Source organism: Gouania willdenowi, chromosome 24 (genome assembly GCF_900634775.1).
Source record: "Gouania willdenowi chromosome 24, fGouWil2.1, whole genome shotgun sequence".
In the NCBI taxonomy this organism is placed as follows: domain Eukaryota; kingdom Metazoa; phylum Chordata; class Actinopteri; order Blenniiformes; family Gobiesocidae; genus Gouania; species Gouania willdenowi.
The window spans coordinates 7,626,816-7,652,722 of record NC_041066.1 but is presented as its reverse complement, the minus strand read 5'-3'; the positions used below and the strand labels follow the sequence as shown (position 1 = coordinate 7,652,722).

Genomic DNA, 25,907 nt, shown 5'->3' with positions numbered 1-25,907 from the left:
TTCACAAGAGATTCTCCCACGCTTTTTTATAATCTTTTATGTGATCTTCATTCTACTCAAATTGAGACTTCTACAAAATCACTTCAGTAGGATGAATGCAGCACTTCAAATAACTTGTTACTTCATTAATGGTTCAAGATGAGGTGAGAGTTTTGTTTTTTGTGTTTGCTAAACTCAGATTTTATCAATGGGACACAAAAATATTTTAATTGCTCGCAAATGTGTGGAAACCAATGTGGCTTATAAAGAAGTTGCCAAAAATGACACCCAGCAACACTAACAACTTCCCAGTGAATTTCCTCCCACAACATGACAACTGTTAGGCTCATGGCAGCAGGCACTGAGATACTTTCCATTGGAGTTGACAGTGTTTACTGAAATGATGAGCTGCTCGGGCATCTGACATTAAACAGCAAGAAAATCAGCTTCTGGATCTCACACGTCTGACAAAGCGTATTGAGCATTAATGGCTGGCTTCATGCAGAATGAAGAGAATTGAAGTTCACTTAAACAGAACCAGATTTCCAGGAGCAATGCTTCTAACATTTGTTAGGGAACTGAAGGACTGGGATCTTTCTGATCTTTTGTCTGTAGCAGCTTAGTTTAGCTCATGCTATTGATATTTTAGTTCTCATAATAGCAAACACACCCAACACAAACCTCTGAGCAGGCAAAGATATCAAAAATATGTTTTTAAACCAACTGTTGGCCTTTCATTACCATATACCCATCACAACACAGTCACACATTGCCATTACTATGTTACTGTTCATTCTCCATCTACGTTTGTAACAGCAAGAGGCTTATCTGCACAGCAAGGTCAAAGAAAAAGCAACACAAAGCACTTTCTGAAACTCAGTGTGTGGCTGTTTGAGACATTTAAAAAGCTCTACCAAGATGTGGGATATTTCTAAGGATTGTATCTGCTTATAAAGTACATGCTTAAATGTGATGTCAGGGCTTATGTGTGGACAGCATATCTGTTGCACTGCCATCAAGAATGCAAACATCAGCTCTTCCTAAACGGCTGCTTACTCCCCATACTGGCTCCACCTCCAACCCCTCCTGCACATTGGTTTTATCCTTCTCCCCTACCTCCTCCACCCGCTCTCCTCCTCCTCCTCACACCTCTTACATGTTGTCTAGTGGTGAGATACAGCATGAGGCTTCCATCAATGTGGGAATTTGCTCACGAGAGTAGCTTCGGATGGTTTCGTTGAGCAGCTTGCATTCATGCAGTTAAAGCCAGTCAAACAACACATTTTCTTTTAATTTCATCCAGCTCTGAGGATTGAAGAAATTTACCTTTTTGGAGTCGTCTCAAAAACTTTTGACATGGACTTGTCACTGCTTTTCTTCACTTTCTTCTTTTTTTTTACCTGGGTTACCGAAAAAAGGCTTTGAATAGTTGCTGTGTCAACCATCGTTCTGGAAACGGATTCTTCACAGAAAAACACCTAAAGACACATCTTGGTTCTTTGTTACATGGACACAGACACTGACGCCCCGGCCGTTTGACCTTTCAGAATTATGAGAGGGACTGGTGAACTACATGACGCCGGTGCTGTTGATCAAATCATTTTCATTGAAGAGCCTTCTACTTAGCAACTGATAAGGGTGAGAGACGGTGTGATGACCTACCTGTATTTGGCAAGTGTGTTTTTCACCTCGCTGGAGAGAAGAGTGCAGAGGGAAAAGTCAAAGAGAGTGGAGGGAAGGAGAGAGGCGGCGAGGGAAGGTGTGAGGAAAATGCTCTGAGGTGAAACCAGAGAGCAAAGGAAACTAAGCAAACTCTGCGCGGCTGACTGACGGAGTAAAACCAAAACCGCGAATCAAAGACTTGGCCAAACGCCCAATCAATGCTGGCATATTGTGTTATGACAGAGCCACACAGAGTGAGTATTCTGTTTGATGTGATTATTATGGCAGGAAATTAAACAGCTCACAAAGCAGCTGTCAAAAGACTCGGCAAAGCTGTTCACAGCAACGCTTTTAGAAATCTAACATGATCATATGTTTATCATTGAATTGTAAAAGCATCCGAGTTATTACAATAAATAATCACTTACTAGGAGCTGATCGTAATCAGGAGTCCCTAAAGGTTCAACAATTTACAAAGACAACTCATGTTCAACTACACAAGTATTACATTATTAAAAAAAACAAGAATTACTACATTTTACCCTTTGAAGGCATTTAAACACTATAGTCTAATTAAGTCAAAATCATTTACTGCTTGGAGTAGCATTTATTAAAGGCAACGATTTAAAGTCGTTCCTCAGATTTATATTAGGTAATGTTATAATGTGTGGGCTAATAAATAAGCAATTTAAAACCTAAAAGTGAAGGAATTTTAACCTAGTATAAAATAATTTTATAATGTTGCATTTCCAACTGAAATTTGTCAAATTAATGTTATTATTATTGCTTTTAATATCATCATTGAAACCAAAAAAGTTTTTTTTTTTTTCTTTCTGGTTTTTCTTATGACAGTGTGTGTGTAACCAAAACAATTAATCAACATTTGTGTATAACTCTTGTGGAGCGTGTAACTTATTATTAAAACAAACCAATAGTTGGGCCCTTGAGGAATCATGTAAAGTAAATGACAAACAATAACTACGGTAGTTAAATCTTATCAGATGTTTGACGAATGGATTTACACTTTCACTTAAAACATGCAGGTTGCTGAAGAATGTGGAAAGTCGATTATGAGAACAAAGCCTTGTTTATTGAAAAATCATTAAAAAAAAAGAAATATGTATGTATGCATGTATATACTTCTTTTTTTTTTTTTTAAACCATGCCTGCTTTTGTCGTTTTAATTTGAACCCACATGTAGTGGAATATTTTCACTCAAAAGGTGCGTGTATTTTCTACTTTGCATAATACTTATATAATAAACGAACGTAAATTTTTCTCAAAAGGAAACAAAAGGTCTGGTAACATGAAGTGATCAGTCATATTTTTTGTTGTGTATTCAAAATTGAGCTTTAATTAAGCTCAAGTACATTTTGTCCGATTACTCAATTAATTGATGGAATAATTGATAATTTGCAGATGGAAAAGAAGTGTACTACACGGCACCTGTGGTATTATGCTTCCTATTGTCATCACAAATAGCCTCCTTCTTTTGATTTGATGCCAGTCTCCTGTGCACACCTAATCACGTATCTATAATGACACCGGAACATATAAATTAATGCCTTGATTGGGACGATTCATCTCAGTTAGGAGAACGTCCTTGTGTTCGTCAATGTGGTTACCCGATTCACTGAAGCTCTAATGTGATTTCCTTTTGTCTCATTATGATTGAGGCTTGATAGGTGCCCATTAGCTGCCTCGGTAAACTACGGCTGCGGGGGAGGAGGATTGATTCTTGTGTTAATGTGTACAGATAGATGTGTTTGGATGTAAATAACTAGCTGGCCATTTCCTTTCAGTCACACACACACACAATGTGAGCCACCATGTGTGCATTGCCCATAGCAACAGCGCAATCAACCCACAACAACGCAAGAACTAAGTTGACCCCTGAGATTTCTCAGAAACCCCTCATGGGGGCCCATTAATCTATAGTGATCAATGTTTCTGTTGTTTTTCCAGAACCTCTCTAATACTCATAATAATTTAAAGGCTTAAAATTACAAAAACAACCCGCAATGATTAGCGTTAAAAGGATTCAGAGTCGTAGTAGATTAAGGCTTTGTCATGTAACCATCTCTGTCTTAAAAAAAAAAAGAACATTTCATTTAGTTTTCTTATTTCTCAAATTTCAGCACCAGACAAAATTCAATTACAGTCAAAAAAAGCAACTGCAACAAAAAAAAACCTCTTCAAATGATTGGACCAACAGGCAACTTAGGAACCATCTGTGAGAGCAGAAATGTATTCAATTCTAAATCTGTTTACAACATTTCTCTATAGCCAGCTCCATTCTTCAATCCTAAGGAAAACAGTAAAATGCTCAAAAACATTACCAATAGCATTTTGATCCTGGGCTCTTAAGAATGCCTCAACAATTACCTAGAATTCGTATTACCATGTTTTGACAGCTGTGAGCAGAGCTTTGGTGAAAGCTGTAATTACCAGTAAAATGGTTACACAGCTTCAGTAACCTGTGCAGCTGTTAAAGTCTTTCCTGCCCTACATGTACCGATGGTCATCATCTCTGACTGTGAAACACAAGATCTTTCCCGCAAACCTTTGCTCAATGAGTAATTTCTCCGTCACAGCCACCATGTTAGAAGAGCTGATCTGTGTTTTCACACTACTGAAGGCTGGAGTTTGTGCCAATGACACAACAGACTTCCTCCCACCTACTTTGGTTTAGCATGGACTCCACTTTTTCCAAGGACAACATCCATGCTACATAATCAATTTTTCAGAGTCATCCCACTACCAAACTAGTTTATTGACAATTAAATATACAAATTAATGTCTACATCTGACAAAAAGGTAATCTGTCCCCTTATCAGCATATCTCTAATAAATATCTACACGTGCATTGGTTGCAGATATGCAATCTTTAGCATTTTGGTGTGAAATGATAAAAACAATGCTCTGATTTCCAGTGCAGCAGATTTCCTCCAAAACCTAAATGGTATGACAGGAGTAACTAATTAGTTATTAAACTTAAGTACCGGATCTTGTTGTTCAATGCATTGCGACATATGTCTAAATAAGATAATCGTGATGTTTGAATCCCCTGTATTAAATGAATATTTTGAATTGAAATAATGAAACCATTATTGATCTAGCAAAACATTTTTAGGGCCATATTTACATTAAAGAACTCACAGTTCTAAATGTAATAATGTAACAGAATGTAAAAGAGACCGTAGGAGGAATCCATAGTACCTACAGTTAACACATGGCATTAAGAGACCCCACAAGATCACTTTGAACAACTCACAATAAATCTTCACAGGATTGTGAATTGAAATTTTTAGGATTTGAAGAAGTCTACAATCACTTGGATTTATGTTAGAGCAGTGATTCCCAATCAGGGGTATGTGTACCCCAAGGAGTACCTGAGCCCCTTGTAGGGAATACATTTTATTTATTTTTTTCCCTTCAAATTAATAAATAATTTTATTAGGCTTTTTCAGACACTGTAGACACTCAGCAGACAGCTCTTCCACCATTTGATAATAAATAAATAATAATGTGGGATATTAAATAATGTGGGATATTTTCTTACAAAATATTTATTTGAAGTTTATCAAACTTATTTTAAAAAATGGAGCAAATATATTGTCTGATATACATTTTTTATGAATGCACAGTAGGAAGTAATTCATTATGTCGTTTAAATAGATGCATCCATAAAGACAATTAATAATTGGTTTGGAATAAACCGTATTAACAAGTCTAAGATGCTGTTATTCAAGCTGTAGAGGAAAGTTCAGAGGCCAACATGTGAACAACAAGTGAATAAAACAAGGGGTACGTGAAATAAGAAAGGGGTAGTTTTAATTTGAAGAGAGGTTCAGGGGGTACATGTGTGAAACTCAAGGCCCGGGGGCCAAATCCGGCCCTTGAATTATCATGTAAATTATCAACTAATCCAGTTGTAGATATCGAGAATTATTTTTTCCTTTGTTTATATCACATGAATGCAGTCATTTTTAATCGCAAATTGTAGAAATAGATGCAATTTTTCACAAACAACTCAAATTTTTTGAAGTGCATTAAACTGATTTTGAAAACTAGGACACAATGATGCTAAAATAGTTTTTCCCTCAACCTATAATCTGCAGCCCACTTGAGATCAAACTGGTTCGAAATTGGCCCCTGAACTAATCGGAGTTTGACACTTGCTTTAGAGCAATGGTTTTAGAGGCTGTTCAAACTCAGCTTGTATAATTCAAAGATTCAAGATTCAACATGTTTATCATCATGTGCACAGTAAGGAAACATGTTTCCTTATACAATGAAATTCTTACTTGGCAGTCCACACTGGATACCATACAAAGATTACATGCATGCACGCATGTACTGTATGCAGGATAATATTAGCTGATAAACTGCCCTGTTATAGCAATCAGTTTCCATCGCGAACTGTCAACCAGAGAAAATGTGGTCGAAATAAGTAGATAATCCCGTTTCACCACCACTGTCTCCACCTTTCTGTAGGGAATCTCTTTTTTTCTCCACCTCTATGCCCTGGGATGTTTGCTCTTATAAGAAGTTCAAGACAAAAAGGGTGGGAGCCATTTGACTCCTGATTTAAAACAAATCAAAACTCAAAACTAACATAAAATGAGGTTAGGAAAAAAGCTTTGTCTGGTAAAATCCTGATTTCATGGCTACCTTAATTGGCCAGAGAACAGCTCTTTAAAGCATCACCTCCCACGTACAATTAAGTATCCCTCAGAGAGTGGCAGTCTGTTGCTGTACGCCATGACTAATCTGGCAATGTGGGCAAAACACCGATTTGAGAAAGAGAAGTCAAACAACTCACAGAAATGGCACTAAAATGGAAGGAGTGAGAGCGATGCTGCTACAGCAATCCCTCAACGGTCTAATAACGTGACAAATATCCCGTAAATACAGCTCAACCCCAGATGAGAAAATAAATAAAAATTGCATCATGGCTTGGCTCTGAAGCATGCAAAGGATCAAGCTCAGCACAGGTTGTCAACAGGAATGAAGAAATATGGCGGTGAATCCCAAAGCTGGTAAATATCAGCGCACAGGGCTCAACAACTGGATTCAGAAAAGAAAAGTCGCTTGAGTGATGGGGCTGTCGGAAATGAGCTCGAGCTTTGATTACTTATAATTACGGTGATTTTTCAATCACCCAACTATTGCAAAAGGAATTGTTGATGAAAATAAATTTAAGGAAGCGTGCCGCCGTAAGCTCTCGTGTTGTTAATGACACTCATTCACACTGCCAGCTTACAGTATATCATCTATGTATGTTTATTTTACTTAGTGGAGAAAAAATATAATTACAAAGTCTCTTTCTCGGTTTATTTTGGACAAAGTGCATATACAGTGTGCAATTAAAGTCTAAAGTATAAAACAACACTGTTTGGAGGCAGGGCATAAAAATCCCATAAATGTCACAAGAGAATCAACAATGCATACTTATCAGGAAAATATATATGATTTGTGACTATGTCACATGTAAAACAGTGTCATCATGGATATGTACAGTATGTAATGAGCAGGACATACATCTAAAAGCTAATGAAATGGTCTGAGTTGTAAGCGTAAAGTGCATTATTGTGAGCAATAAAATTATCTGCCACAATATACTGTAGACCACTGTGCCTGTAAAGACCTTATAGCTTTCACTATCAATTCAAGTACATAGATTAACTTCCTTGTGTCAAATATATATTTTATTTCCCATTCAGCACCAAGTAAAGAAACTACCAATAGTAAAAAATGATTAGCGCAAAGAAATTGAAATAACAAAATTCACTTTGTTTCTGCCCGCTATTTCTTCACACATATTCAAAGCCCATAAAAAGACAAATCCGTATTATAGTTGTTGGGGACCGGACAAAGTATTCTCTATGACAATCTTCCATTTAATGTAAATACAGCATCATCCTTAGGCCAGATGCTTAATAGCTACTGTGATACAGAAACACCTGCTTTGTGCATTAGACAATAAATGTTCCCGTCAGCAGATGTCAAACATATGGAGCCCTAAAAGCACATGTATCAAACTCAAGGGCCAGGGGCCAAATCAGGCTTTTTCGACCATTCAATTCGGTCAGCAAGAGAAAGTAAACAAAAGACAAAAAAACCACTGATTAATGTGTAAATTACCAAATAATGCTGTTGAAGATATCTCAGCCCTTCTAAAATACACTAACTCAATACGTGGAGGATCACAATTTTCCAATGTTTTTACTGCATGACTGCAGTCATTTTAAATCTCAAATTGTTCAAAGGACTCAACTGAAATTATTTCTCATAATTTCCCAAAATTAAATAATTAGTTACAAAATGAATGAAATTTAAAAAAGAAAACTTGGGCAGATACAGTATCTGTCACTTATTGCTTGGATAATGTCGGCGCGATACATACTTTATGTATCATTTATATGTCGAAGTGCAAACTTTGAGACATTATTGTTTGAAATTGCTCATTTACGCACCTAAAATCAATAATGTGAAAGTAAATATTTAATACCGTTATATTTTTACCCGATTTCAAAGTAAAAATCAATAAACAGATGAATATCCTGCACTGCGGATGACTTCATTGTGGAAAAAGGGGGACAAACTTTTTTTTCCTTTTATTTCAGTTATTTTTTTAAAAAAATTGCAAAACCTAGTTTTGAGGGATCTCTCAAAAGTTGTCTTCATTTATTTTTCTGTATTTTTTTTTTGCATGTCCCTTTAGGGGGATCCGTACAAACAAGTGTTCCAACATGGGTAAAACTAATGTAACTCTTTTAGTTCTATTCATTTAGACATGAAGGCTGTCTTTCAAAATAAAGGTTCTGCATGAGGCTGCTGTGGCAACAATCACACAGGACACACATGGACATAGAAAAGTGTGTTTGTTCATGGAAGATAATATCATTGTAACTGTAAGGGAACATCTGTGCCACCTCACAAAGGTAACCACATTTAACCAGGACCTCAGTCAGTTTACAAATGTGTTACAGTTTTTAATTCTGCACTAAATTGTCCGTAGTATTGTGCGTGTGTGCAACAGGTGAAATGTCCTGATATCAAACCAGCCTATTGCCATATGTGGGTTTCAATATGTTGCTGCAGATTTAAATGCCAACCAGTGATGTTCGATAAGATTTCCAGGCGCTGCGTAACCTTTTGATCCAGTTATGTACTGGAATACCTGCTGCAGTGCATTATGAAACCTGTACTTGTGCTAAAAAGAAGCTAAGAGAAGAGGGAGCAGAGAGGAGTGAGATTTGCTCTCCAGCGTTGATGTAGAAAACGTCTCTAAATGCAATAAATAAATAAATAAATAAACTTCAACTCCCACTTTAAAGGCCAAAAATGGATTGTGTCAACAAAACAGAACTCTAAACATATGCAGTGAAGTGAGAGAGAGTTAAAGCCCAGTTACTGGTCAACACTGAGAACTAACATTTCACTGATCTCGGCTTTATTTATGTATTACATGCAATAAATGTAAAAGAAAGAAATGCTTAGTCATGACTAAGAACATGTTTAAGTCCCTTCAGAACATACTAAAGGGATCTCACATGGGTTTGTATTTATTTTATACAATATTGTATATCATATAGTGTTCAATGCTTATTGTTCACACCGGTTATTGATTAAGAGCAGTTTTGTTGCATATTGAATCCAGTTAATAAGCTGATAACAGATAACAGTCTCTGATTCAACACAACATCAGCCACTTTGTTAAATCCTGCCTGCACGGATCTAATTAAACAATAACTATAAAATAACTTAAACTAAATTATTATCATTTATTATTATTATTACTAAACTAAAAACCTGAAAATTGCAGGACATTCTATATATTAAAATAATACAAATAATGCATAAAATAAAAAATAATGTTTCTAATAGTATCCAAGACCACTTTAAAGTAGGAAAGAGTAAGTATAATTTGTATAAGGTATTCATAATTATGAATATACAAATGTGCGGACAAATGTGAAGTCTAGATGTCTAAATATTTCTGTTGTGGGTGTAAAATTATGGAATGGTCTCAGTGATGAATTTAAGTTGTTAACTTCCTTTACAAAACAAAAAAAAATGCCTAAAATGTATACAATTATTCATGATTATTAGGTTGAGATAATAGATGCATTTGACATTGATTTTAATTTTTATATATATACAGAAATGCTGGTGTTCAACAGTTAATGAAATGTATTAACAAGTGTGCAGATGGAAAAAGAATACATTTTACATATTTTTTTCAATACAATTTGTATTTAAATTGTATTATTGTACTATATTAATCAAATTCAAACATTCATTCATTCAATACTACCTGTTATAGTTAAACCCATTGAAAACGAACTGATCTGGTTGTGTCTGCCTTACTTAAAGCTGAGAATCAATCCAATATTTGATTCAATCCAATCCTGTTTAAAACCATTGTGTAACATCCTTACAATGAGCTGCTCTATTTGAGGCTCAGCTCTCTCAGGTGTGATCCTTTGATGAAAAGAATTATGAACAGAATCAAATACAGTAAAGAGCCCAGGAGCCCAAACGTTGTGGGACCCCTGAGGTTGAAATGAGCAAACAAGAAATCCGATGGAGTCATTTCACTGTAGAGTCCAGAGTCCACACTTTCTTTAAACAAATACAGAAACTAATACTGAAATGTTAATGAAAGATGAAAATTGAGAAATCTTGTATTTCACTGAAGCAGAAACTGGTAAAAAAAATTGTTCAGGATTCATTTGTCAAATGTAAACTCCATACAGACAGTGCTGCTCAGCTGACAGTTTGAGCTAATCCATCCTGTCTGTTCATCCAACCATCCACAGATGCTTTCATGGCTTTTCCCTGTGTGAACCATTATTTGTTTTCTTTGCCATCTTTGCGTTTCCTCCACTTCAAAATCTGAGTCAATACGTCCAAAAATCCAATCCTGTTTAAAACCATTGTGTAACATCCTTACAATGAGCTGCTCACTAAGCCCAAGTCAAATATATAGCTGGTCTCTGTGGTTATGAGTTAAGTAGATAAGTGGGTGTGGTCAGACAAACAAACATCCGCCTTCGACTTTTCATGTGAGATCTCACCTGCTGACTCCAGGAGGACGTGGAAATCGGTCCCTCTGCGAGTAGGCATCTCGTCATCTGGCTTCTGCTTCTCAGACGCCTCATAACGGTCCCAGTTTGACTCCAGCTTCCTACTGGTGAACGTCTCAGGCTTGTCATCTTCCTCCTCTAACGGGTCTCCTTCATCATGAGGCTGAAAAAGAGTAGAATGGATAACACGCAGGCAGGCAAAGGTCTGGAGTTTTGACTGAAGGCACGCCATCCACCCTAAAGGCTAAAGAGTTGATCCCTAAAACAAATATTATATTAATCCAGAAGCTGACATGGAAAACTGAACAAGATGAAATGGCAAAGGCTAATCGTTGAGTCTACAAAATGTCACAAAGTACACACAAAGTGACAGTTTGTTTTCCTATAACATTATGAAAGAGTCCCATGTTGACTTCATGAAAACAAAATCAAGAACATAAGCAAAACTATTCACAGAAACCTTCATTTAAGACAGATTTAAGAAAATAAGAAAACCAAGGCTGAAAACCAAAAGAAATTATTAGTGCCACTGCATTTAAATCTCTGAATGTATACTAACCTCAGTAAAATTAAAGCATTTCCATTTATTAATGCTTCAAAGAATAAATCAATGAAAAATATTTGAACATATTTATTTAACACTGACATTCCAACAATGGACAATATAAAATAAAAATAAAATACAAAATAAAATCTTTAACTTGAGCCCACTTATGTATACATTAAATAATATTGTACAGGCCTATAATGAATGGGCTGTTGAAAGAGTCAACTTAAATTTGTTCCGTCATTAAAACACAAGGCAGCGGATTCACTAAAGGTTTAGGGGTATTAAAATGTGTGCAAACGTCACTCCATGCCGTAATAAGGGGTACAGCGCGTCCAAAATCCACTAAGGGCTTTATTCTCCCATTTGCGTAAGTCCAAAAAGCCTCGCAGCGGCGCTGTTTTTGGCTGTGTGCTATTCTCCACCTGTACTAAATCACTCACTGCGCGCCTCCATCCCAGTTACGCACTGTGGGTGGAGCAGCCCTGAAATGTGGGTGTTCCCATTCAAATCTGGCTTTATACGCATTCTCCGGTGTGTGCAAGTCCTTTTCCTCTTACGCACTTCTAACCCTGGAATAAGTGCAGCACCCTGATAAGGTAAAACATTATATTACACTATAAATATAGACTTAGTTACATTTGAAGGCACACAGACTCGTGCATCATGCAGCAGCAGCAGCTGTGATCACTCAGCTGCTGCTGCACGATGAATTAAAACTCTGACAGACGCAGACTTCTGTCCACGTTGGTCACAGTGATTCAACTATTTTCATACTATGTCCAACGTAAAGTCACAGTTTGATCCACTACAGAGTGAGACAAGCTGTCATATGCGGATAAGGATGGACCACAAACTGTTCCCACACATATTTTAATGAGGCTCAGCTCAGGTCGCTTTAAACAATTTATATTTAAAACTGCATATTATGGAAGCCAATATTTCTGTTTCACTGTAAACATCCCTTTGTATTAAAACAGGACGCTCTGTGGCCGGGTTATTTCCTCACATCTCCAACGCATCTAACTCGGTCACGCTTTACAGCGATGACGATGATGATGATGATGAAGGAAAGAAATTTTAACCGTGACTCAATCACACTGCAATAATCTATTCAATGATCTGATCGAATCAACCTGTTAGATTGTTTATGAATGAAGGCGTTTCAAATTAAAAGTGAACGTTATCATTTTCATTGATTTCAATGACATTTACAAGCGTTGGGAGAACTCCAGGTTCCGTGAATTCTAGACAGCCCGAAAAAATTGACATCACTGCCTTCTTTCCTTTAGCCCGCCTTCATTCACACATACACGCTTTTGGACTCCTTACACGCGGTGGGCGTGTCAGCAGCCTGGACCGTAGAATACGCATAAGAGAGAAGCATGTAACTGCAGGCGCACAAAAAAGCGTTTAAGTCCAGACGGGAGAATAGACCCCTTAGCGTGTTTCCCTCTGATGAATATATAAATTAGGCAGAACTCATAAGGGGTGCAAAAAAATGGGAGGAGGAAATGCAAATAAACTAATACAGTGGGCGCAATGCAAGTCAACAAATCTGAAACAGTTTGTGGGTGACAAACACACACACAGATATCATGGCAGCAGCTAATGTTGACACTAAAACACAGTGGAGATGAAAAAAAATGGGTTGCCTTCAATTTCACTTCTTCAAATGTAATTTTTTTGCTTCTGTGCACTCACCTGTCCACGTTGAACAAGCAAAATGTTCATTTAAATAGGGCGGTCTCAACCACGTCTATACGCACAGCTATTACCGCCACAATGTTAGTGAATTTCCCACAGCAGGTGAGGAAACAGCATCACCAAAGGAATAAGGGACACAACCGGTTTATCACACTTCATTTCAGATATTAGTGAATCCGCCCCAAAGTATATTTAAGTTGGTGATGAAGATCAGCGTATCTGCTTTATTACAGTGAAATCTGTTACTGACAAGTCTCTCGCTGTCAGCTCTGAACTCTGTCTCCAGGCAGGTTCTCCTCATCCATTGCATTCTTTTGTGCTCTGCTTTATACCCATATCAAAGTAATGATCTCTTTATACCAGTATATGAAGTGCAGAGGATCTCGGTGAAACGTGTGCTGACAGACTATAAAGCCTAATTGATACTTCTGATGCTGAGCTGTTTGGATTTTTTGGAGGCGTACTTCAAGTGTCAGAGGGCTGCGCAAAGCAACGGCGTCGACGTGACAGAAACATAAATCTGAAATGAGTGAACTTTTCAATGTCTTCACTCCATTTTCTGTCTCTGCTTATAAGACGCTTTAGAGCTCATATGTATTGAGACAAGTGCGTAATGATATCCTGTTTTGCCGGGAAAAAAAAGTGTGGAAAATAGCAGAAAAAAAAACTTTCTGGTGGCAGAATTTTCGGTGCATCACTACCTTTAATTGGGTTTGCAAAAATAATATCATTGTGTATAAAATGTATTTTAGGGCTGTAAAAAAATGCTTTTGTCCCAAGTGCCACTGCCAATTCCATATATATATTGAGATTCTGATTTATTATTATGATTCGATGGTAAAGAAGATTCCATATTTAAGTTATCCCTATCCAAAAACAAACATTTAATCATACACTTCTAGAAACAGTATACGAGTCATAGTTACCAAAATAAAATGCACATTACAAGTCAGTCATTCGGAAATGTATTTCAAATTGGATTTCAACTGCAGATGCACAAAACTACATGTAGTGTTAAAGGGATCCTCCACTGTTCTTACAAATGTGGCCTAAAACCTTTGAAATGTCCTTATTAGAAGATCTTTGCCTAACAAAACATTATTTTGCAGCATATTTGTTTTATTAACTTTTAAAAGTTGGACTATTTTACCCTGAGTCCATTATGTTATCAGATCACGGATTTTGTTCATTAAATTTTGGTAAACAAAAAAGGTTTTCATCAACTTTTTTTTTTAACCTTTTACTAATTTTTAAAGCAACCCAAAGCAGCACAAGTTGTCATTTTGACTGAAAAAGCTGCTAAATGATCCTGAATGCTTCACTCCTATAGAACTCAATGGACTAAAAGGGGCGATTCGCGTAATTGTAATTTCAACATGGCTCAAAAAAGATAAAGTAGTCCCATTTTTAAAAGTTTTTAAAAATGAATATGGTGCAAAATAATGTGTTTTGTTAGGCATAGATCTTTTAATGAGGACATTTCAAAGGTTTTAGGCCACATTTGTAAAAACAGTGGACGATCCCTTCAACCTACTGTATGATCACAGCCATTGTAAAAAAAAAAAAAAAAAATTAAAAAAAAAACACCCAAAAAATTATAGTAGTATTAATTTTGGAAGACTAATACATTTTTTATATCGTCACAAAAAATTGCGATGTATCGTAAAGCTATAATTTTTCCCCACCCCTAATAATTTTGTGCTTATATTAACTCAGAAAACCCAAATATTTCATCAACAAAAACAGAAAGTAGCGACTAAACAACAATAACAAGGCACCAATGCATAAACCTTCCATACCCGTTTTTTCCACATCAAGGTTACTGAGCTTGGGGCAAGATCCTACCAGAGTAAAAGTTGCCACAGACATAATAGACTTGCTGATGACCTTCATGCTGTGATGCTTTTTACTCATCACCACTCAACCACTTTTCTCTTATTATTTAAAAACAGAAAGTCAACTCTGTTTTTTACTTTCGAGGCTTTCAAACCAGTGGTTTAACTTAATATATTTGTTTTGTCGGTTTGACTCAGCAGAGCATAGTTTAAGTACTTAGTGGTAGAGAAGTGATTAGCAAATAGCATTTGTGTATATGAAGTAGTTAGGCTACCAAAAGGCTCAGAGCAAATTGAGATTCTCACTGTATGACAACAATACATCGACGTCAGATCCAAGCAAACCCATTAAATTTGTCTGAGTCATAGATTTTATCCTTTTTGGTGAGGCAGCTGTCTAAATCTTCGGCGATTGTTTCCATGGAAATGCACGCACGTTGTTTTTCTTTGTCAGCATCATCAAAGCAGCACATAGTCACTGTGGATGCACCAAAGGAGATTTTTGTGATTGCAATCAAAGACCCCATAAACCAAAAGACATTTCTATGATTGCAATCACTGAGCTCCTATTGTTTCTCCCCTAAAGCTGTAGTTACCATGGCACGGCTATCAACTGACGGAACATCCCGATGGGAATGAAGATGAAGCCTCTCGTGTCATTTCTGAGGCAAAGATGCAGTGAGAAACGAGTGAATGTCAAGAGCCAAGCGTTGTGATGACCAGTTACTGTGATGATGGCGTTCCTTAAACTTTCCAACCTGAAATCTTTGCTGGAGAACAAGGATGTCTGATTCATTTAAAGAATGACTAAACCCTGAGGTTTTGCTGATGTGCGTCTGGGCTGGAAATTCAAAAAGTACCTTGATTATGGGCGGGGCTCCTGGAGCAGTTAAGACAATTCCAGTCCATACTATAAAATCTCCAAAGAACCATCTATGTTTTGCTAACTAACTACTCAATACTCACTATACCTCTCCATTTAAGCATCAATCGACATGGGTTTTTTAGGGCGGGTACCGATACATATCATTAGTAATCAAATCAAGGAAACTGATAACTAGGGCTGTGTATTGCCTGGCATCTGGCAATATGATTCGTATCGCGATACATGTCACAATATAATACAATATATCCCGATATTAAAGTATAAGCGATTATTGCGATTTTCTTTTTTAATATATGACTTAAGAAACAACTAATCTGTAAATGTGTACACCTTCATGAGAACATTATGTATGAAATATATTTTATTGGCATATTTTACACTCAAAACATTGGCTTTAACATGTCATGTGCCAACAACTTGAAATAAAAAATAACATACAATCTGCCTGTGGCTTTTAAACCAACTTTGACTTTAGTGCAACTTAACTGAGGTATACGCCTAGAACAACAAATAAATGCAAAAAGTTAATACTTTATTTTTATGATTTTATTGAAAAAACAAGGTTTCAGCGCACTTCTTTGTGCAGTTACAATGTCTTCTGCAGTGGAAAACACTTTCCTGGTTAAATAAATGTTTTTTTTTTTTTTTTTTTAAATTAAAAAAAAAAGATTGATATGGATGCATTTAGAATCGATCCGAGAATCGCGAGACGCAATATCGCAATATGTCACTGAATCAATTTTTTTCCAACACCCCTAATGATAACAAATATTGAGAACCAAAAACCTCAGCAAAGACATTTTTTAATGCAACCTCTACATTTTCTGCTGGGTGTCAAACTCATTTTAGTTCAGGGGCCAAATACGGAGATCACATGAGGGCCACAGATTCTATGTGGGAAAAGAAGTCATTCCAACATTATTTTGCCCTATATTTGCACTTCTAGGTATAAATAAATAACAATATATGTAAGAAACTGGCCATATCTAAGCAATGAGTGATACATGAGTCCGAACAGGATTTTCACTTTCAATTTCTTAGATATTGTGAACAATTTCTATTTAATCAATGGCTATATTATGTCATAATTTGAGTAAAAATTAAGGATTTTGTAAGAATTTTGAGTGGTTTTTTTCCACTGTTTAACATTAAAAATGACTGCAATCATGCAACATAAGCACCGGGAAAAATGTGAATCCCTGCAAATGTTGAGTTTTATTTACACAAGGATTCAGGTTTTCTCTGTCATTTTTACTTTCTCCTGTGGGCCAAATTGAATGCTCCAAAGGGCCAGATTTGACCCCTGGGCCTTGAGTTTGACACGTGCCTTATGTTCAATATTCACAGCTATGCTTCAACAGAGCCGTCCTTGCCTCTCTCTCTGTTGAGCTGCATCTTGAAGCTTCAAGGTTCAAGTTTCTTTGTCATTTCAGTGTACTCTTGTACAAAACAGTGTTTCTCAGCCATTTGATGGACACAAACAACAGTTGAACAATAGGTACTGACCTCAGACATAGACATAGACACGCAACAGACAGCGTTAAAAAAAACTGTAGCATCCAGATGTTTGCTGTACGCGTGAAAGCTGATAAATACATGAATAAGGATAAATAAATAGTAAAACAATCAAACAGTGAGCCACCACAAGCAGTAAAGTGCCTTTGATTGATTTAAACTGGGGGCGAGAGAGAAGGTAGCGCAATAAAGGTCAAGGTTCAGGGTAATGGGGCAATGTGTCCCTATGTGTTTCAGGGTCCTGATTGCTTGTGGGAACAAACCACGGTTGGGGTCAATTATAATTGCGTAATTGGTAATTAATTACAATTATGACATAATTATAATTGAAATCTAATGAAAAAATTGTTTGCAACGTAGTCAATATGTTCATATCAAGTTTATCGGTCACTTCTCTTGAGGGTCATTTTAAAGTATAAAATGTAATTGAAGGGTTTATACTGACAGCACACCAAAAATATTAAAACCAATATTTTCATTGATTAGGAAGCCTAACAAAAGGTTGTAATCAAAAATACTGCTGTAAGTCGCTAACAGAAAGCTAACAAAAAAAGAAAGCTAGGTCTATGAGGTTATTAATAGGATGTAAAGATAATCGTGAGGTGTCAGTTCACATCGATACTCTGAAATTGAAATTGCAGTACTTTAAAAAAATAATTTTTACAGCAAAGGGCACTATCTATTTAAAATTTGAAATTCAGGACGCACCACCATGTTTTAAATCAGAAGTGTGGAAGCATTTTGGATTCCAAGACAAAATGAAAGAGGTGAGAAAGAAAAAACATGTGAAATCCATGGTAAGAGGAGCACAGAGAGGAAAGAGAGAAACAAGAGAGAGAGAATGAAAGCCATAGTTGTTATTTATATTATTTCTTTGATATGGGATTTGTTTTAAAAGTTCAATTGTTAAGGCATCAAAACACATTTTCAGTTGCACTTTTAAAAAGAAAAGGAACTATTATGCAGTTTTGAATCGTTTACTGTAGAGCTAGAATTTAAATGAATAGGCTTCTTCTTCATTTGTACTATTTCTTTATTTATTTCATTCAGGATTTATTTTTAATTAAATTGCATTGTTTTGCATAGTTTATCAAGGGATTATTTTCACAATGAAAGATAAAAGAAAATAGTACATTATTTTTATTTTTATTTTTGAAGAAAAAACATGAATATTTTTCAGTCATCATTTTGTCTACAGTCTCATTTGTAAAATAAATCGTGAATCGTATCGGGGTTGAGTGAATCGTTAGATCCCCAGCTATTCATTAAAGGCTCAGTAATTGTGATTAATTGAATTTGAACTTTAGTAATTGAGAAGGTAATTGTAATTGATTTCAGGGAGTAAATAATGATTGTAATTTTAATTGGAAAAATTGCAGGTCAACAGGGATTTAGCTGTAATGTTGGTAGCTCTCCCGACACAGCGTGTTTAACAGATGTCAGAGTGACACCCATGTTCCTTTCCGCCGTGCAAAATTCATTTTTAATAGCTGGGTTTCAACCCATAGAGGGCAGACACTCTTACATTACAAAATATACCAAATTTAAATACTTTTAATAAAATGTCAAGAGTTGGACTAGGACAGCCAGGTTTCAACAACACTACTTCATACACAAATACATTTGCTTTCATCAGAAAAAAGTTAGATTTGGTGTTTGGTTCCTGTTTAAAGGAGCATAGGGCAGCAACAAGAAATAAGACTCCATAGTGACACGAAGGTTGTTAGTGTAACTGCAGTTATCAGCCAAAGCCAGGGGGTACATGAGGTTTTATAATGTCTATTTTTAGTTGAAAAAGATTACCAGTGATTCATCAAACAACAACAAAGACACTAAACTGAGAGAAAAATTGCACAAGATCACTACCAAATACACAAAAATAACAGAGAAACATACAAAACAAAATCACAAATAACCAAACGACAACAAAAACACAGAGATAATTTCAATAATGCCAACAACACAAAAATGACACTAAAACACACACAAAATAAGAGAAAAACATACTGAATAATAAAAATAACAAACAACAACAAAATACACAAAATGATGATTAAAATGATCTTTATTCGAACATGAACTAAAAATACAAGGGTCAGTCTTGGTCCCACAACAGCAGATGATCGTCAATTATAAAAACTATAGAAATAATTCTATTCAGAAGCCACTAAATACTGTTTCATGCCGCTTATTTACAAAATGAGATTCTTTAAATTATGTGTTATCATCACTCATCCATTCCATGTCTTCATGATGTTGTATTTTGCAGTTCCTTACATAGACAATCACTGCCATCCAATTTTGTACAACCTAGAAAATCTCTTTATCCCAAAAAACAACCACTCACCAGATTTTCCACTTGAGTTCCTTAAACTACTCAAGCATGAATTCCATGCATTGGACAAGCTGTCTGAAAAAATTGGTCCAAATAAACACATTTATACTTTTGACTGAGTTACTATACAAAAGAATATACTCAAACCTGGTTTTTATCACCGCTATCACTTTGCGTTAGTTTGAGAATAGGAGTGTGACAATCTCTCGATACGGCGATATATTTTTTCGCACAATCGATTATCGATATGCTCGCGCTAAGTATCGATTTAATTTTCTTTTTTTTTTAATTTAAGATTTTATTTTCAAAACCTTTTCTGGGAAAAGGAACCACTTGAATATTGCACGATATTGGTGTCACTGGTAAGAAAGACCCTATTTTTTGTTTACAGAAAGCACTATTGGAGATACTTCTACATTTACATTGGTATGTTGACACTTATTTACAGAAAAGTTGCACTAAAATAGTGTCACTGTTCATAGGACACTTTTTCAATTTATTGTCTTTCAGAGATGTAAAATAAAAATTGTATTTTTTCACTTAATTTGTTTTTTGTTATGCCATAGATTATCGTAGATTGATTTCTGACCAATATATTGATAATCGCACTATCGTCATATCCTGAGATAATCGTTTTCGTGAGCTTTGACCATTTTAGGTGACGTGATAGGTGCACCACGTGACTTACAGTACCGTCAGTTATATATAAACCAGGAAATGCTCTAAAATGTTTTTTTCCGTTAATGTATTTTTAATCTTAACCCATAATTCCTAACCCTAACCCTGGAAATACCATTAAAAAAAATTCTTCGTATATGTATTTTTAAAGGTGGAATTTGCCGTGTTAAATATGTTAAAATGAATAAATACATATGCAACACCAGGATTCGAACCCACGTTTCCGTATGCGTAGACAAATCCGTGAAAACAGCAGATGTGTGTATTTTGGCAGTGTTTTTGTGCATAATGGCGTCAGTAGTTGATGAGAAAAACTAAAAAACGATCATCCCGGGCAACTTTAAATTAGATGATCTGTCCGGCTGTAATCAATTTATAATTAGTATGAACATGCTGGGGATATATCACAGCATCATGTGAGATTAAAATGATGTTAAAGAGTTGCAGAAGGATGAAGAGATACACTTAATTCACAATCTACAAAACACAAACCATCCAATTACATTCATGATTTCATTGAACTGGATTGGCAAGTTTAAATTAATGTAATATCAACAACCAAGCTCATTTTAAGACAAAGGCATTTTTAAATTGATGATACTCTTTGGAAACATACTTGTGAGCTTGGTATAAACTGAATCGAAATATTTGATTCCTTTTTTGGGCGAATATAGCTGTGCATACCGTTAGAATATGATAATCATTGAAAGCAAAAAAAAAAAAAAAAAAAAAAAAAAAATCACAAGTTACAACGGTGACCAGTTGAACCATAACACCATACACTCACTCACCCGCTGATGGAAGAATGCTCCACGCCCACGGCCCCGGTGGTGGTCGTGTTTGTTCCTCCCTCGGTTTTGTCCTCCTCTCCCTCTACCCCGGTGCTCACTACCACTACTTTCTCCCTCGTTTCTTCCCCGTCCGCCTCTTTTCCAACTTCCCCCCCTGCCTCTGCTTACTCTGCCTTCCATCGCCGATAAAACATTGGAGGGACAGTTTAGCATGTGACACGCTCACGCTGTTTCTTAATGGGTGTTACACCAAAAACAGCTCACGGTAAACGTACTTCCGTTTTGTTTTAATCATCGTTCCGAGAAGCATAGGCACTTTCTGAAATCAAACAATTATACTTACCATCAATCTACAGGATATAATAATAATAATAATAATAATAATAATAATAATAATAATAATAATAATAATAATAATAATAATAATAATAATAATAATAATAATAATAATAATACATTTTATTTAAAGCGTTTTTCCATATGTATGGGTTAAAGACAAAACTTGCTCCAGAATGGATAGCTAGATAAGTATATGAAAACTAAAATACAAAACAACAACATGTAACTAAAATATCAAATAAAACAAAAAACGGTTGTTGTTTTCAGTCTTACTCAATTAAAAGTATAGATGCATAAAACAGAGTTTTTAAACCAGTAATTTATTTTTTTTATTTATTTATTTATTTATTTTTAAGAACTTGTAGAATACTGGTACATGGAACAAGCTAAATCTGTTTCCTTTGAACACCTGAATAATTTAACACTGATTATTGATAACATTTGTAAATAAAATGTCCATTTCTTTGCAGCATAACAACTAAAAGCAGCATCACCATGTCTGATTCTGATTCTGATTTCTGCTGTGAGCTCTGGGCTCCACTATCTGACCTGTGTCCATAGATCTGAGAGACCTGCAGGTTCATACCTGACTAACATCTCACCCATTCACATATTTATACACCAGCAGCAGAACTTTAAAGTCTATTCTGAGGCTCAGCCAGTGTAAATACTTTTTTTTAAACTAAATGTTAAATTAATTAAAGAAAATGTAAATTCTGTGTTGTCATCTTTGCTCCTTTCCTCCTTTTTTTTAACTCAGGAAGAAAGCCGTGCCTGCATGGGGGCTCTCATGAAGACTTTTCAACCATAAAACAGACAAACAACGCACACAGAACAATGGATCTCCACAACAGCTCTTTGACCAACAGTTCCTCAGACCACATTGCTCCTTACAGTGTTTTGGAGGTTATTACCATTGCTACAGTGTCAGCCATTGTCAGCTTAATAACTATAGTTGGAAATATGCTGGTAATGCTGTCTTTCAAAGTAAACAGCCAGCTTAAAACAGTAAACAACTACTATCTGCTGAGTTTGGCTGTTGCCGACCTTATCATAGGATTGCTATCTATGAACTTATACACAACGTATATACTCATGGGTTACTGGTCCCTTGGTAATCTTGCATGTGATCTCTGGCTAGCAGTAGATTATGTAGCCAGCAATGCTTCAGTGATGAACCTTTTGGTCATCAGCTTTGACCGATACTTTTCCATCACGAGGCCGTTGACGTACAGGGCAAAGAGAACTCCAAAGAGAGCTGCTATCATGATCGGCCTGGCCTGGTTGGTGTCTTTCGTCCTGTGGGCACCGCCCATTCTGTGCTGGCAGTACTTTGTAGGAGAGAGAACCGTGGAAGTGAACAATTGCCAAATCCAGTTCTTGACAGAGCCAGTGATCACGTTTGGGACGGCCATCGCTGCCTTCTACATCCCAGTGTCTGTGATGACCATTCTTTACTGCAGGATCTACAAGGAGACGCAAAAGAGGACAAAAGATCTTGCAGAGCTGCAGGGTCTCACAGCAGAGACCCTTCCAGAAGGAAGCAAACCACAGAAAACAATCATCAACTCATGTTTCCATTTCACCAGAGAGAGGAGGGACCAGAGCCAGGCTTCGTGGTCTTCATCTAACCAAAGTAATGTGACTAAACTGACCACTAGGTCAGATGAAGCGTGGGTGAAAGGAGATCAGATAACGTCTTTCAACAGCTATACGTCGTCTGAGGAAGAGGAGCATCATGTTTCTGTGGAGACCCCCCGGGGATCGTTCAGAGACCGCTGCAGTACAGCCAGTGACAAGAATGGACAGGTTACTGACTTCACAGATGACCAGTACTTTACAACTCCTCCAAAGAAGAACAGTACAAAGTGCATCTCCTATAAGTTCAGACCAGGCTCACAGGGTAAAAACGGGAACTCTGCCAGTGCAGCCAAGCAATGCACACCCAAAGCAGAACCACCTGGCAGGAACAGCTCCCCCTCCACTGCTTCCACCTCATCCAAACCCATTGACTCTGCCCCGAAGAGCCAGATCACCAAAAGAAAGCGGATGGTCCTGGTGAAAGAGAAAAAGGCTGCGCAGACTCTTAGTGCCATTCTGCTGGCCTTCATTCTCACGTGGACGCCGTACAACATCATGGTGCTCATCTCCACCTTCTGTGCCGAGTGCATTCCGACTTCCCTCTGGCACCTGGGCTACTGGCTGTGCTACGTCAACAGCACCATCAATCCCATGTGCTACGCCCTCTGCAACAAGACCTTCCAGAAGACCTTCCGCATGCTACTGCTCTGCCAGTGGAAGAAGAAGAGAGGTGAGGATAAACTGTACTGGGGTGGACAGAACCCCAACGTCAACAATAAAATGACTTGATGTGACACAGGAGTCACATGACACTTTCCAAAAATGTTGGATTTTCTTGTACATTTACTATTGGTCATCTGCAGCATGAAGCTCTGCCTGTGGTTTCAACGTATAATATAAAGTTAGTAAGAATGAGCTGCATCTGATGAGGCATTTTATCATTTCTAAGACAGTAAGTGCTACTGTCGCTATGGTTACAGGCACAACTTCCTGTCTATCAAGAAACAAAAATGCAGCTTTTTCTAAAAATATTTCAGTACGTGTCAAATTATTTAATGTACCGTTTAATATTGCTTTAATGTAAACAGCAGTGGGTGGCTCTTATTGTGAAAGGCTTGACAGAGTTCTCAGTCCAACAATCAGGAGTAAAGCTTCTTAGGAGTAAAACCACTTCTTTTGTGTGTCATTTAACGCTCACACAGGAAGTTGCGACCATGATCAGGAAGTAGCTCCTACAGGAATACGGTTGATGTATATAGTTCCGCAACAATGGGACCTCGTGCATTTTCCTTTTCACGCTACTGTAATTGTATTTTAAATTGTATGTAACTGCCGTTTTGTAAGGTAATATAGTTACTGACACAATGCATTGCTCATGTAATGCACAGAATAAAGTTTTAACACTCAAAACAATCTGGTTTCGAAAAGGACTGACAATCAAGTATCTCATTTCTTTCAGCTTTTCGTGTGAAGTTGATTTAGTTTCCATGATTTGTAAAACAAAAGACTCCAATGTGGTCTAATGGTGACATTGTGTAGATTTGAATTTTTTTTTGTGCTTTCTTTGCTTTGGCAGCTGACTACTGATTTTACACCAGCTAAATTCATATTATCAGATTGGTATTTTACCACATATGATTGATGTTGTGAACATGAATTGAACAGGTACCCTTTACTCAGCCTGTTCCTCTCTGCAGTGACCTACACAACATTTCTGTGAACCATGTCGGCGTATGTGGTCATAGGTTAACACTACATTGTGCACTAACCCTAACACTGCATTGTTTTTTTGGAACCAAGACTTGTGTTATTTCTTTTAAGACACAGGGTGGTTATACTGACTCAGCAAGGTTTCAAGTTCTTGTGAAGAAATGGGTGAAATTGAGTATTGCAGTCCTATCAAGGACATTTAGCAAAAGAGATCAACCAAATTATGATTATTAATCCGTTTCCCAGTAGCACCATCAGCTTGTGGAAACCTATAGCGATTCAAAGTACTGTACACCACATTCCAAAGAGGTCTGGCCACAAGTGTTTTTTGATGTAAAAAACAGGAGCATGAGTCAAAGTTAGAAACTTTTGACTGGAGCAGAATGCAGATCCTAGCCATACAGCAACAAATATTATATAATGTCTGTATCATGGAGTACAGCATTAAATCAAGAGGCCCAGTCTTAACATAGCATGTTCTCCAAGAATCCTGGAACAGCCATCTGTCTCATTTCACGTGTGCATGTGGCACTAGAAACATCGGATGGTACAGTATAATGTCACTAAATACAATCATTTTGTCACGTCATCAAAAAAAAAAAAAACAATGTCTACACTTTGGTAACAATCTTATTAATTCACCAGTTGTTTTTGACACTTTATGTTGGAAACTGTTAATAAAGGCTGTGCAAAAGACAGAAGTTTTTTTTTTCTTTGTAAGTGTTTGAGCTTGACTTTTAAGGGCTAATCTGTACATTTGTATGTGAAACGGTGATATGACTCGTGCCATTCCACTGCTGTAAAAAGCACACCACCTTGTACATGCGTATTTGTTCCCTGATGCCCATGTTGTAAACATCTGCACCTTCCTGATGTAATGATGTCTGGTTGACCTGCGTAAACAACGCCACGCCTTTTGTTTTGAACGTAGTGGAAAATGTGCTTTGTGAATGAATCTGTGCTCATTGATCTAAACGCTGAAATACAAACTCAAATGGAGAATCACTGTCATTACTGAACCTGAGGTTTAAGAAGTTGTTTTTGTTTGTTTGACAAAAAAGGATTTCAAAATACCACAAAAGGCAGAAGAAAAAACTCTATATTTGTGATTGTATTTATTCATCCCATTTTTGAGCAGGTTAAGGGGACTGTTGTAAATGAATTTAAATCCAGTTTTTAGTTTTTAAAGCTGTATATATCCCAGCCCTTCCTCCCTGCTGGACTTTGTGCGTATTACAAATGAATAA

At 36.7% G+C, this 25,907-nt stretch overlaps 2 protein-coding genes across 2 annotated transcripts in view; one reads left to right on the top strand and one right to left on the bottom strand.

Moving 5' to 3' along the window:
* Nucleotides 1–21,249, bottom strand: part of aven (apoptosis, caspase activation inhibitor) — a 48,126-nt gene extending 26,877 nt beyond the window's left edge. The window contains exons 1-2 of the mRNA XM_028439457.1: nt 21,031–21,249; nt 10,728–10,899 (exon numbers count right to left, since the gene is read on the bottom strand). Of these exons, the coding sequence (XP_028295258.1) occupies nt 10,728–10,899; nt 21,031–21,243 (385 nt within the window). The 5' untranslated portion in view covers nt 21,244–21,249. The remainder of the gene's footprint in view (nt 1–10,727; nt 10,900–21,030) is intronic.
* On the top strand, nt 1,146–23,985 carry chrm5b (cholinergic receptor, muscarinic 5b). Its single transcript, XM_028439456.1, has 2 exons — nt 1,146–1,895; nt 22,130–23,985. The coding sequence occupies exon 2, from the start codon at nt 22,207–22,209 to the stop codon at nt 23,737–23,739; it is 1,533 nt and encodes a 510-aa protein (XP_028295257.1). The 5' UTR covers nt 1,146–1,895; nt 22,130–22,206; the 3' UTR covers nt 23,740–23,985.
* The last annotated feature ends 1,922 nt before the right edge of the window (nt 23,986–25,907 follow it).